This window comes from Chrysochloris asiatica, unplaced genomic scaffold (assembly GCF_000296735.1).
Source record: "Chrysochloris asiatica unplaced genomic scaffold, ChrAsi1.0 scaffold00057, whole genome shotgun sequence".
Classification (NCBI taxonomy): Eukaryota; Metazoa; Chordata; class Mammalia; order Afrosoricida; family Chrysochloridae; genus Chrysochloris; species Chrysochloris asiatica.
Window position 1 is genome coordinate 4,155,539 of NW_006408575.1, and position 14,859 is coordinate 4,170,397.

Below are 14,859 nucleotides of genomic sequence, written 5' to 3' on the forward strand. Positions count from 1 at the left end.
TTGGGATGGCTCTAAGCGGTCGTTATTCAACGTGCAGGGTTGGTGAGGGAGACATAGGTTTTGGTGTTGCCGAGGAGACAAACCTAAGAGGAACTGGCAGTTTCCCTGTGTTCCTAATGCCTTACCTCTGCCCCCACTCTCCTAAAACCAGGATTCAGTAGTGTATGGGTACATCGATAATAAACAAGGCCTAATGAAGCCGTAGCTTCAATACTTAACACAGGCTCATGTCGACACTGTCCTTTGGGATCTGCCTACCAGTCGAACCATTTAAGGAAGAAGTGGGCCCAGGCTGAGTTCCACATGCTGAGTGAGCCAGATGACCTCTGTGCCCTGGTCAGTTTCTTCGGTGGGGCGGATGGGTGCTGCCAGGTTTTTGAAATCATGTTTCATCTTAAAGCACACGGTTACTTCGCCCTCCTCACGTTGTGGGGTAACTTTGATGAAAATTCCCACTTTGTTGGCTTTTCTGAAGGCTATAATGCTGAGAGGGAAGAAGTACAACATCAGGTTACGAGTCTGTCAAACTATGAAAACACACAGTCATATCAGGGCACAACAGGAAACCTCTGATGACAAGCTCCCGTTTATCAGCAATGAAGAGAGCGCTTTCAGCAAAATGTTGAACTCTTACTCTTATAATATTATAAAAACAAAATACAGCCACAGAAAATTCAAATGAGGAAAGTTCGTGTTTCCCCTCATTCTCCCTTTCAACACACTGCCCTGGCAGAAGACAAGTTAAAACACCTTACTTCTTACCTACCAGATATTTATTATGAGCTTTATGCCTTAAAAAAAACCAAATGGGACATACTATTCCATACCCTTTTTTCCCCACTTAATATAGCACAAAACACTTTTTCACATTATGTGGACTGTCCTCATTCTTATAAATGCTTGCACATAATTCTATCTTCTATTTACTGTGATTGGTACATTCTGATGGAGTTGCCAAGTAAGAAAAATGATAGACAATGCTGCTATGAACATCCTTTCACATTGATTTTTGTGCACATGTGGTAGTGCTATTTTATTACACAAATACTGGTATTGTGGGACATTTTCAGAACACAGAGCTTTTGGTGAATTTCTAGAATACAATAAACCACTGTTGCTTTTTATTTAAGTAGATAACCTCTATAAATTAGGAATGTTACGAATAGGAAAAAGTCTCTAGAGTTGCAGTTTCGTTTCAGGTTTACCTTACAAACATTTGATGTTTATGCTTTAATAACTGCAGCACATGAAAGACAGTAAAATAACAGAATTTGATAGACATGCAAATGATATTTTGGTGCTGACAGTGTTTCACTGCTATACATAATGTTTTCAGAAGTAGTCTGCCTCTTCTCCTTCCTAGTCTGCCTAAGTCTGGAAGCTCAGCTGAAACATGTCCACTATGGGTGACCCTGTGGTTATTTCAAATATCAGTGGCATAGCTTCCAGCATCATAGCATTGTGCAAGACACCACAGTCCAGAAAATTCATACAATGAGAGGTGGAATTTATGTATTGTTTTAAAGACGACTGTGAGGATGGCACAGAACCAGGCAGTGTCTTGTTCTGTTGTGCATATGGTTACTATGAGTCGGAAGCACCTAACTGATTTGATGGCACTAACAACAACATCCAAACACTCCGTTACTTTAAAATCTAGTTCATTAATTCAATTTTCTATTAATCCATCATATACTCTGAGTAGAATTTATTACATTTAAGAATATCCTTAAGAAGTTTACCTTGCCTTAGCAAACTTGTATATCTAATTAATAAAATTTAAGGACACACACAGGGTAAGTCAGCATAAACTTGACAGCAACTGGTAGTGGTAGAATGACCCATAAGAAGTACGATTTTAGAGAATGACTGATACTAATTAACCAAACTCTTGATTTGTATAAAATTCATATGAAAAATCCAAACAATTAAGAACAATATAAAGGAAAATGTTTAGTTCTCATTCTTTGTTTCCCAGGCAAACAAACACTGACATCAGGGGTAGCTTTAAAAAAAAAAAAAAAAAGTAAACTTAAGAGTCCCACCTGGGGTCCTGGTGTAGCTCTGTAGGATAAGGATTGGACTGCTAATCACAAGGAAAGTGGTTCAAACCCAATAGCCGCTCCTTGGAAACCCTTTACAGCGGGGGGTGGAGAACCTGTTTTCTGCCCAAATGTGTAACATCACTCACAGGCTATACAAAATTATCAACTTAAAAATTAGCCTGCTATACTTGGTCAAACATTTAATGAACTCACCCCAAATGTGATGGCTGGAACTGCAGTTGCCTTGGCAGGGCCAGACCAAATGAGCTCATAGGCCTTATACAGCCTGTAGGTCAGGCATTCCTCACCTGTTTTACAGGGTGGCTATGAGTCGGAATCAAAGTGAACAGTAACAGTTACTAACTAGATTTGCTAAAAGAGAATCTCTAGGGATGGGATCTGTAAGAGTCAAGGTTTTGTGTCAACTTGACTGGGCCAGGATTCCCAGTGCTCTGGCAGTTGAGATGTGGTTAACCCCATGGTGAAATCTAATACAGTGTAGTTAACTCTATGATGATTGGCTAGAAGCAGCCAATAAACTGAAAGGATGTTTACTCAACACTTCCACTGTATTGGACACTCAGGCAAAGCTTTCTGTTGGTTCTGGATTTTGCATGTGGCTCGTCCTCTGACCTCTGGTTCTTTGGACTTGAGCCATGGCTTGCTCTATGACCTGCTTATCCTGGGAGCCATCAGCAGCCTGCTTGCGGATCTCGGTTCATCTGACCTGGACTTGGGACTCTCCAACTTCTATAATTGTGAGACATTTCCTTAATATAAACTTCTCTTTATATATATGCATGTATAATCTCATTGGTTTTGCTTCTCTAGAGAACCCAGCCTAAGATAGAGTCTTAGACTCCAAAGAATTGAAAAGCAAAGCTGCCCTGATACTTTATCAAGTTAACCCTGATTTGGTAATCTCGCCTTCACTCTATTTTCCCAGCTCATCTCAGGTTCTTTCTTCTTTCCAATATTTTGCTTTGCAGGCAGGCTGTGTCAGGCTCTGTCAGCAGGGGCTATAAGAGGAGACTGGGAACTTGGAGAAAGAAGGGCCTTGGCTCCTTTCTGTAAGCTTCTGGCTTGTTAGCAATTCCTGTGAACACCACTTCAGCAGTGGTTCTTCACCCAACTGCACACTTCCAATTCTTGCACTACCTACCTGACCATGCCACCTCTCCTCTGGCACCCTGAGTCCCCAGGGGTCGCAGTTTCAGCTGCACGGTGCTCCTCCTTCAAGCATTTCAATTTTAAGAATGGTAATCATTTTGCTTCATTCCCTCAGCCTTTTTGGTGGTAAGCTGTTACCTCTGGGATACTAGATTGTTCTCTTTTACCCTTTCAGTTACCCATTTAGCCAGTTGAAACTACTTTACAATTCTTTGTATTAAATTCTCTCTGTTCAAATAATTGATGTGATTTATGGCTTTAGGCTGAATCTTGACTAATAGATTCCCTATCCAGGGAAAAGATGGGCTTTTTATTTCTCAGCCACAGATGGTGGTTGTTGTTGTGAGGTGCTATCATGTTGGTTCCAACTCAAAGCAACCCTATGCACAACAGACCAAAACACTGCCCAATCCTGTGCCTTAAGGTTAAAAGGTAGGATAGAGTAAAATCTATCAATTAGTCTAAAGGGAAGGGTAGGAACAAATTCAATGGTAAATCTCTTAAGGATAAAACATTACATCCTATATTGCAGCCATTAAAAAAAGTTCATTAACATGGAAAGGCAGAACAATATTTAAATGCAACAATGGCAAAAATCATTTACAGAATGATTCCAATGATGGAGGACATGTTTGGAAGGACAAACATCAAATTTTAATAGTGCTGGCACTACTGCTAAGATATTAGGTCATTTTTAGTGTCTTCTTCATGATGTTTATATATATTTTTTCAAGTTTTCTATAGTGTTCTTATAAAAAAGAAGACAAATTTACGTTCCAAGAATCTGATGAGAAACCTGTGATATATAATTGGGCATCCTACATCAATCAACTGTGGTGTGTGTGTGAGAGAGAGAGGAGGAGGGGGAGGGGGAGAGAGAAGGGACATCACAAGTAGCTCACTCACTCAGGGTCATCCTGAAAGTCCTGGGGTTCTGCCAGCTCATCATATTCTGCTGCTGCATCCTTGCCGGCTAAAAGGAGCTCCTTAGGAGGCACCACCACCTACAGTCAACACAAAGAGACCCAGCCCAGTGATTAGTACATATCATTAAACTGATCTAGACACTCATATACAGTCCCTGTGAGAGTCAGAACTCAGTGGGACTGCCTTGCTTCTCTGGGGCTCGCAAGCCTTCTGCCTTTGACCGGGTGCAGCCTTACCACTTTCCTAAAGCTCATTTTAGTGGGAAATATTTGACTTTTCCTTCTGACAAGTTTCTACCTTTCACATAAGAAGGTGGGGATTACATAGTGTTTGTTATATTAGTAGCTACATTTTTTTGGCATATCTGAAACATTTCATACTTTTTCATAAAAAAAGAAAAGCAAAACTATTGTTCCAATATTGGATATTTTCTGAAATGGGAATGCTAAGTACGTTTATGATCACAGAAAACAATTACATTTTCTTCAGACTTATATTGCACTTAGGCCTCAAATTTAGCTCAGAGGCTCACAGATAACATCATCATCCAAATCTGCAATTACGGTGACAAATGTGGCAGGAGGAGGGGTAAAGAGAATGATTCCACAGCTGGATAGAAGCAGCACGCACTAATTTCTGTCTCTGGAAAGGTACTCCGTAATACTATTCCAACGAGGAGCAAGGACAGACATAAATGTCATCTCCTGTCTTTGGAAGTGCTGTTGATAAGTGAAATCATTAGAACACTACAGAAATAAAAAAAGAAAATGGGGTGGGGCAATGTTATGATAAGTGTTAGTTGATTAACAGAATGAAAGATATAGGGGTCCTTTCTACCAACTGTCACATAAGTATCAGGCTGAATGTAGTTACCAAGTTACTATGGTAAATTAAGTATCAGCAATAGATGGTACATATAGAAAAGCTCTTGATCTAAAATGTCAGGTACTAGACGAATCATCAAGTGACAAAATGTAGACCACATTTCATCTATTCATCAAACACTTAAACCAAAAAGGAAACCTACTGCACCAAGTAATTCTGACTCACAGCAACCCGTGTAGGATTTCTGAGGCTGTAAATCTTTATGGGAGCAGAAGCCTCCTCTTTCTCTGGCTTAGTGAGCGTCGAATTCACCCATTACAGTAGTTCGTGCTATGTGTACTTTATGCAGTTTGTGTAGCTAAGGGAATCTAGAAGAGGCATTGTCGTAGTTAAGTGCCTTTGCAACACATAGTGGCTCTGTATAGGGTTTCCAAGGAGTGGCTATGGATTTGAACAGCTGACCTTGCTGCTAGCAGTCGACTGTTTATCCTACAGTGCCACATCAGGACTCCAGCTTCTAAAAGGAGGTGGTATTTGATATGAATTGTAAAGAATAAGTGTGTGTTAGACTAAAGGAGATGAGTGGGTGTGTATTAGAGGTGTGGAAGACAAAGGACACATTCTAGGTGAAACAGACAGCATATGCAACTCTCTACTGTCACTGCTTGGATCACAACCATCACGTACTATCTGGAGAAGGCTAAGTGTGGGATTTGGAAGATCACGCTGGAGGAACAGACAGAGGTAGAGGTCATTAGGAATCTTCTATGCCATGGCAAGGAGCCTGGACTTCCAAGTCAGAGGGAAGCCCACATTTAGAAAGATCACCCTGGCAGCAACATGAAAGATGGGCCTCAATGGAGGTGGGGGTGGACTAGCTACGGGGTCATGTCACTGTTAGGTTCTTGTTGTTGTTATCATGTGCTGTCAAGTCGATTCCGACCCAAAGCGACCCTGTACAGGGTTTCCAAGGCTGTAAATCTTTACAGGGGCAGAAAGCCTCATCTTTCTCCTATGGAACAGCTGGTAGTTTCGAACTACTGACCTTAATTAAGTCCAATTTATAACCACTATGCTCCCAGAGCTCCTTACTCTTCAGGTCAGATGTGCTAAAACCCTCAACTAGAGGAGTAGCAGTGTGTTTTTAAGGGTCAAGTAAAAAATTAGGAAGTGGAATCAACAGAATTTGATGTGGGGATGAAAGACAGTGTGCAGTCCTTTAAGACAGGTCAACTGAGGCTATTCCAGAATAATTCAGGTTTAGTTAGGGAGGCAAAAGACTTCTTACTTTAGCAGTGCTATTGATATTATCAGGGTCCCCCTCCTCGCACTCCAGCAACGTCACATGGGTGAGGTTCTCCACTGGATTTGTTAGAGTCAGGAGCACCTGGCTCTCCTGGGAAACAGGAAAAACATCTCTCAGACATGTTACAAAACTGTCACATGGATTTCCTTTCTTAATTACTACATCAAATATTCCATGAAATCCCAACTACCTGACTCCTCTTGAACAGGCACACCTACCATTTCCATTTATACTACATATTAATCACTATTTCACAGAGGAAACAGGATGGATCTTTTAGAAAGGGCCAGTTAACTAGGTACAAAAATTCTCAGGAGCAATATTTTCTTTCATTTTATGGGTTGTTTTTTCACTTTCTTGCTGGTATCCTATGAACCATACATTTAAAAAAAATTAAATAAAGTCCAACTTACATGTTTAAAAAAAAAAATCTCAGGAACATAATATACTACCTTCCTGTTGAACAGTTTACAATTCTTGCCCCACCCAGGTTGTCACCTAAAGCCTGAAAAGGAAGCCTTCGTGACTAGAATATGCGAGTCACAGGCTACTTGATAGTACTGACATGAAAAAAAACCCCACAAAGACTATAAAAGACTTTCAACATTTCTTAAACCATGATAAGCATCACTTGGTTGGTACTCTCTTGGGAGAAGCAACAAAATGTAAAATGAAGAGGGACTACGGAAAGAAACGTCTTCATGAGCATTCTGAAAGAAAAGAGGTGTAGACAGGCTGTGGCAGAACCGTCTATGATGAACTGGGGTACACATGGAAGAAAGACGTGGACATGAGAACACCAAGGAAGTGAGGGGCACCATTCTGGGGTGTGTGTCTGTACGTGTGCACACACACATACAAGACAGTAGATAACCCACTGCCCCATAGGAGGAGTAAAGACATCTGGGAAAGGACAACATCTTCTCCTTCCCTTTCCCCACCTATGATGCCACCTCTGTATACATAACTTGTGCACTGCTTCTTATATACACATTCCAAAGATGCTGTCAAGAAATCCAGCCTCAAGAAATGTAAAGTTCCAATTCTTTCATAACTCCAAGCTTGATGCTTTTCTGTCTCTTGTTCATTATAACCCTGTGCTAATCACACACAACCACCAACACACCCATATTTATGCATCTTTGATCCAGCCTTTCTGTTTCTGCTAGTAAGTAAGGTACTGACCTTCATGTAGCGAAGGTTGGGAATGGACATGATCCTCACTTCTGGGATATAGTTGCTAGGCATGAATAAAAATAGGCATTAATGTTCACCAGAATCCCTTACAATTATTATTATTCTTTAGCTAGTGCAGCAAATTGAATAGTTATGTTATTAGAAGATGTAGTGAAGGAAAACAAAGAATTATACCATCACTGTGATAACAAGCACTCTAAGAAAGGACTTAAAGACAAGACATGAACCAAACTGAAAATGAGTTCATGCTCAAATCATATATATAAATATATATATACACAGGCAGCTGATTCTAACATCCTAGGCTGATTTAGTAATATATTTTAGGGATGTAAACACTACCAGACACTTACACAGCACTTACTATGTGTCAAGCACTGTTCTAAGCACTTCATAAATATGAACTCACATCATCTCCATTGCAACGTCATGAGACAGGCATTATCATGCCCGTTATACAAAGGAAGAAAGTAGGTAAAGTGAAGAAAAGTAACTTGATGGTAAGTAGCAGAATCAAGACTCAAGCCCAGGTAATGTGGCTCTAGGATCTTTATTCTTAACCAATAAGCTATGCTGTGTGTCTAAGCAGACAACAGAATATTGTATTTTAAAGGTACTTGTTCTAGACTCCAAACTTCCAAGGCCTAAAATCCCATCTTAGCTTTTATATACTGTGTGACTTGCTGTTGTTAAGTGCCATTGAGTCAGTTCTGATTCTGTGACCCTGTATAGGGTTTCCAAGGAGTGGTGAGAGGGTTTGAACTGAAAACCTTCTGGTTTCCAGACCAGTGCTTATCCTACAGTGACATACTAGAACTCCACACTATGCGACTGTTGTTGTTGTTAAATGTTGTACAGTTGGGACCCTGTACATGGTTTTTGAGGAGCAGTTGGTGAATTTGAACCACCCACCTGTGATTCAAACTGACCTTGCAGTCCAGTGCTTATCTTATGGTACCATACCAGGAATCCTTACTATGGGGGCAACACATTAATTTTTTTAAGCCTTAGTTTTCTTAATTATAAAATGAAGAATATCTATCTCTTGAGATTATTATAAAGAACACATTGGATAATACATGCAAAAAGTACTTAGAACAGTGCTTGAAACAAAACACCCATATATGTTATTATCATGCATCTTTCATATGCGACAAAATCTTACATTGCAGGACATAAAGTGAATACAAATAGTGCATCTTAACCTACACCTATAAATGCAGTAGCTCAAAAGAGGAAACAAATCCCTGCTGCAAGAATTATTCCCAACCCCTCCACACAAAGGGTAGACAGGGATGGGCATTGGCAACCCAAAATGGGGGGAGGGATACAAAGGCAAGAAGTGACTGGCTTACAAGCTTTCAAGAGGGAACCTAGATCCAAAGGGTGTGGAGATGTTAGAGTCTCCAGTGAATAGTGTCCAACCTGTCCAGGAAGGGCTGATGAAACGAAATACAGATGGGTGTCTTGTGATGCAATGGTGAATAACTGTTATCAGGACTGATTGTGAGGGTTGGAAATCTAAAGGTGGACATTTTGTAGCAAGGAGGGGAGTGATTAACTTTTCAGTCTAGGAGTGGAGGACCCTAGGACCATCAATGGAGAAAAGCGGAGAGCGGGATCCTACCCAGAGAAGCGGTGAGGACTGAGAAGGCAGAGAAGACGACGTCAAGAGATGGTGTGGCTGGGGACTCGGGATCAGGAGACGGAAAGGGGCTGAGAACTGTGGTGGGGGAGGGGGGTGCAGGCTTACAGGGTACACGCGTTGGTTGGGTGAGGATGCATGGACGGGATGGTAACTATGCCAATGAAATGACAGATGATGGAGTGAATGTAAAGTTAATGTTCTTCCATGTAGCCTATCACACAATTCACAATAAAACATTAAAAAAAAAAAAAATTGCATCTTAGAATCTTGGACAATGTTTTGCACACTAGGCATCAGTATTACCTTTGTGGTTGCCATTTAGTGTTTTTGCGTCAAGTCAGTTCCGACCCATAGCGATCCTGTACAGAGTTTCGGAGGAGCCACTGGTGAGCTTGAACCACTGACCTTACAGCTCAAACCTACTTTACAGTCAGATCTAACAATATAAATTTAAGGGCCTACTACCAAAGATGTGGAATCCTGGAGTGGTGCTGAAGGATGAGCACTGGACTGAAAACCACAAAGTCGGCAGTTCAAACCCACCAGCCTATACCTAGGAGCATGGTGGCTCCTCAGAAACCCTGCAGAGTCGCTATGGGTCAGAATCAACTCAATAGCACATAACCACCACCACCAATGATATGGATTCAGCAGATCTCAGATGCAACCACAGAAACTATATTAAGAGTGCCAAGAAATTTTGCCATGATGTATAAAAAGGGCACTTAAAAAAAAATCTGTTGGAATAAAATACATTTAACAAAAAATTGCCATGTCAACCATTTTTATATGTACTATTCAGTGACACTGGAGTCCTGATGTGGCTTTGTATAAGCACTGGACTTCTAACTGCAAGGTCAGCAATGAAAACACACCATCTGCTCCTTGGAAGCCCTATACAAAGTCGCTGAGTTGGAATCAACTTGATAGCAGTTAAAAACAACAATTCAGCCTCAATCAAAATTCAGTATCCCTTAGACAGTATCTCCATTTCCCATCTGCCCTAGATAACCCTCTATTTGCCGATTCTAGATATTTTGTATAATTGGGATATAATACTTATCCTTTTGTGGCTGACTTACTTTACTTAGCACCAAGTTTTCATGGTTCATCCACGTGGTAGCACGTCTCAGGACTTGATTTTTCATTATGGCTAAGTAATATTCCACGGTATGTATACACCACATTGTTTCTTCATTCATCTGACGATGGGCATTTAAGTTGTTTCTACCTTTTGGCTATAGTGAATGTTGTTGTTCTTAAGTTCTACTGAGTTGGCTTCAACTCATAGGGACACTGAAAAGGTTTCCAATGAACGGCTGGTGAATTTGAAAAACTGACTCTGCAACTCAAACCAAACTGCGACACAATCCTTTTCCTACAGTGCCACACCAGGACTCCTATAGTAAACAATGTTGCAATAAGCGTTGGTATGTAAGTATTTTTTTTAAGTCCCTGCTTCCAATTCTTTTGAGTATATTATACCTAGGGGCATGGTGGCTCTGTAGAATAAGAACTGGACTGCTAACTAAAGGTCAGTCCACCAACTTCCCTACAGGAGAAAGATGAGGCTTTCTGCTCTTGTAAAGATTTACAGCCTCAGAAACCCAATACGGGGTCACTCTGAGTTGGAACTGACTCAATGGTACTTTAACAACAAAACACCTGAAAATAGAATTGCTGGGTCATATGTAATCTTAAATATAACTTTTTGAGGAATTGCCAAATTGTCCTCTCTATAGTAACTGACCATTTTGCAATCCTCCTAGAAATGAATGAGGATTCCAATTTTTCTAACTCCTGTCAAACACTTGTTATTTTTAGCGCTTCTGATGATCACCAATCATGTGGAAATTAAGTGGTATCTCCATGTGGTTTTGATTTGCATTTCCCTAATAACTATGGGGAGCACAGTGGTTCCACATGATAAGCAACCACAAGAGTCACAGTTTGAGCCCTTCCTAACTCACTGGGCCGGAACGTCTCCATTTTTCTGTCTTCTGTCTTTAATTGCTGAAAAACATTCTGTAGGATGAGTGCAGCTCAACTGAATCAATTATTTTCCTGTTGCTTGTCAATCAGCTAGACATAGAATTTATTTCCAGCTCTTCTTGCCACTAAAATGTAATACACATCCTGGTAAATACATCCTTATGTGCTTTTGTTTCTTCAGACTAGAATCCTGAGATAATATTGTTGGTTAAAGTCTATGTGATTTGTCTTGATACTCCCCCAAATACTTACTCTGTTAGCTCAGGTAATTCTAGCAATTCATAATCCTACCAACAATGTATGAAAATGCTCCTCACATCCTCACGAGATGCTTACTTACTGAACTTTTGCTCTCAAATCTCAGCTTCTTTCCATATAGTTGCCACCCATTTAGATTTCCTCTACTGTAAGCTGCTTGCTCAAGTCCTTTGCCCAAACTCTCCCTTCCATTTTTATCTTTCCAATTTGTAGAATTCTGTATGCCAGGGATATTGAAACTTTTCTTTCTGTTGTCAAGAATGGCCAAAATGTTTGACTGCTTCCCTGTCTTAGTACTTGGCTGTTTATTTTGTCTCTCACAAGTCAATATTTCATTTTGATAAGGTCAAATCTGTCTCCTCCTTAGTTCTGATTTTGTGGGCTCTCTTACCTTAAAGTTAAGACAAAAACGTTTCCCTAATTTTAAAAAAGATAACTTAAAAATTTTTTTGATAAGTGATTTTACAACACTTTGTACTCCTGTAAAGATTTACAGCCTCAGATACAGGGTGGCTATGAGTCAGAACCGGCTCAAGGGCAAACAGCAGCAGTAACAGCATACAGGAATATACCTTCAATCAATTACACTTCAAAGATCCTTCCTGAACTTAGGCAATGAATGATGACCAACATACCACACTGCCCCACACCACACTATTATGACTACTGTGTCCCTAATACAAATACCTGAATCCTAAATCTGATGATTTACTACACTTCATGGTATTTAACTAAATCTAAAAGTTAAACAGAAATAGAACGGCAAGAAGATTATCCTGGTGCAGTTCTTTTCTATTTTTAAATCAAGAATATACATGTTTCATATTAAAAAAACAAAACAAATGTAAAACATACCAGGTTTTAAAACCAAGCCCAAAATACTCACACAGCAACCAGTTGGATTTTGAACTTGATAGATGTTGGATTAAATTCTGGCTTGCTCAAATTATGTTCACATTTCTAAGAAGATACAAAAAAAGTATTAGTGGACAGGAATGCACTTTGTTGATTTGTTGTTGTTGTGAAGTGCCGTCGAGTTGGTTCCGACCCATAGCAGCTGGTAAGCTTAAACTGCCGACCTTGTAGTTCAAACGGATTTGCAGTCCAGTGCATTAGCCCACAGCGCCACATTATAGAGCTGCTAAATTCAGAAGGATACCAATCTTAGTGTTTTGTTTTTATTCTACTACAAAACCACACAATTAAAAATGGACAGCATGCCAACGATAACCAACATTCACAAAAGACGTTGTGGCAATCTGGATATAAATGACTGCACTATCAAATGATATTATACATTTATGGTGCTGAAAAAATATGGAAATGATAATCAGTTGAATATGTATGCTAACAATGTAATCCATTTTAAATGAACTTAAACATCACATAGATCTTAAAACTCTAACAGATGATGCAAGTAGGACACGGGAAGGATAAGTAACCTGCGTAGTTTCACAGTCAGAAGGAATTGGAGCTAGAATGTGAGTAAATTGTGTGACTCCTAGGTCCATGTTTAGAAACACAGTAACAATTATTTACTTACTTTCTTAGAATGAGAATTACATATACCTAATTTGAATAAATTTTTACAAGAAAAGTATAAAGATTCCCCCTTATCCCCTTTCCCAGTGAATTTCTCATGCTTTCTTTCAGATAGCTTATACACATTGAAAGGAGCTCTGGTAGCACAGTGGTTACGAATCGGGCTGTGAACCGCAAGGGCAGCAGTTCTAAACTACCAGTCACTCCACAGGAGAAAGATGAGACTTTCTGCTCCCATAAAGATTTACAGCCTTGGAAACCCTGTAGACGGTTGCTATGGGTCGGAACCGACTCGACGGCACATAACAACAATACACATTGAGGTAAAAACATAAATTAGCTTTCTCTTTCTACAATAACACAACAGGGAGCATTTTATACCCAGGGTTCTGCCATTTTTGGTTTTTACTTAATCTACCCTAGAATTCATTCCATACTATAAAAAAACCGAGGAGCCGCTGTTCTCCACTACAAGCATTTCATAACTTATTTAACCTGATCTGTTGATGGACACTCAAGGCATTCCCATTATTTTGCTATTACAAATAACACAGCAATAAAAAGTTGTATACAAATAATTTTCTTCTAACAATGTGTAAATATATTTGTAAGAACACTGTTCTGAAGTAGAGCAAAAATGGCATGCATTTATTTTGATACTGTCAAACTGCTAACTTCTGCTAACTTTATGATTATGAAATAATGTATCTCACTGTACTTCCAATGCACATTTCCCTGAGGTTTGTGGGTGTTGTGACATGCGTCAAATTGGTTTGACCCATAGTGACCCTATGGAGGGTTTCTGAGGAGTAGTGGGTGGGTATGAACTGCTGACCTTGTGGTTCGCAGTCCATGCTGATCCTACAGTCACACCATCTTTTCCTATTTATTGGCTATGAGGATTTCCTCTACAATGCTTGTATGTTATTATCTACTTGTATGTTAACACAGGTATTGCTGGCTTTTTGAAATTATACTTTTATGTCACTTGACATTTACTAATGACTTATATTAGTACTTGTTTTCACAAACCAAAAGATATCCTGAGAAGAATTCTGGTTTTGCGGAAAAAACAAAACAAAAACAGCGAAATGCAGAAATAGCATTCAGTGTTATTTCACAGCAAGCCATAAAAGCGGCAGCACAGACCGAACAGAGTGGGACGTCACCAAGCACCTTCCCCAGGAGCACACTCCGCAGCTCAGCATCGAGCTGCCAAAGCTCTGAACTGTGTCTATGAGGAGTGTACTTTATCCTGACTTATTTTATACATCCATTAGCAAGATGTGCCCTAAAGAATCAGAATTGTCTACAAGAGAATGTAAATGTAAAACTGGATGTTAATTGTTTTGACTATTGTGAACCATTTAATAAAGACATTGTGTGTGTGCTGAATTTGCTTGTGTCCACCATTTATGCTATTTACGCACAGAGAGAAAGAATACTTAAGTTACTGTTTAGCTAACAGCAAAATAGTATGTTAAGAGAGGTATTTAGTAATGGATAAAATGGACTATCTATTGCTTGATGGAATCATGAATGTACAAAGTACAGAAACAATAACAAATTTCCCCATATATCCTGAAAATGAGGAGAAACACCTGTAAACATCCATTAACAATCAGAACATGGAATATACCAAGTATTAATCTAAAAAAATTGGACGTTGTCAAAAATGAAATAGAACACATAAACATCAATGTCCTAGGTATTAATGAGCCGAAATGGACAGGCACTCGCCATTGTGAATCTGGGAATTATATGATTTACTATGCTGGCAATAACAAATTGAAGAGGAATGGCGTCACATTCATCATCAAAAAGATCATCGATCTTCAAATACAATGCTGTCTGTGACAGGATACTATCCATACACCCAAATGCAAGACCAGTTAATACTGCTGTTATTCAAATTTATGCACCAAACACTAAAGCCAGTAATGATGAAA

The 14,859-nt window shown here is 39.6% G+C and overlaps 1 protein-coding gene across 2 annotated transcripts in view; it reads right to left on the reverse strand.

The window, feature by feature from the left end:
- Nucleotides 1–270: 270 nt before the first annotated feature.
- Nucleotides 271–14,859, reverse strand: part of DCTN4 (dynactin 4 (p62)) — a 50,899-nt gene continuing 36,310 nt past the window's right edge. For both annotated transcript variants that reach the window (XM_006863889.1, XM_006863888.1), the window contains 5 exons: nt 12,255–12,328; nt 7,459–7,513; nt 6,256–6,363; nt 4,122–4,219; nt 271–484 (listed from right to left, as the gene is read on the reverse strand). In XM_006863889.1, the coding sequence (XP_006863951.1) occupies nt 271–484; nt 4,122–4,219; nt 6,256–6,363; nt 7,459–7,513; nt 12,255–12,328 (549 nt within the window). The remainder of the gene's footprint in view (nt 485–4,121; nt 4,220–6,255; nt 6,364–7,458; nt 7,514–12,254; nt 12,329–14,859) is intronic.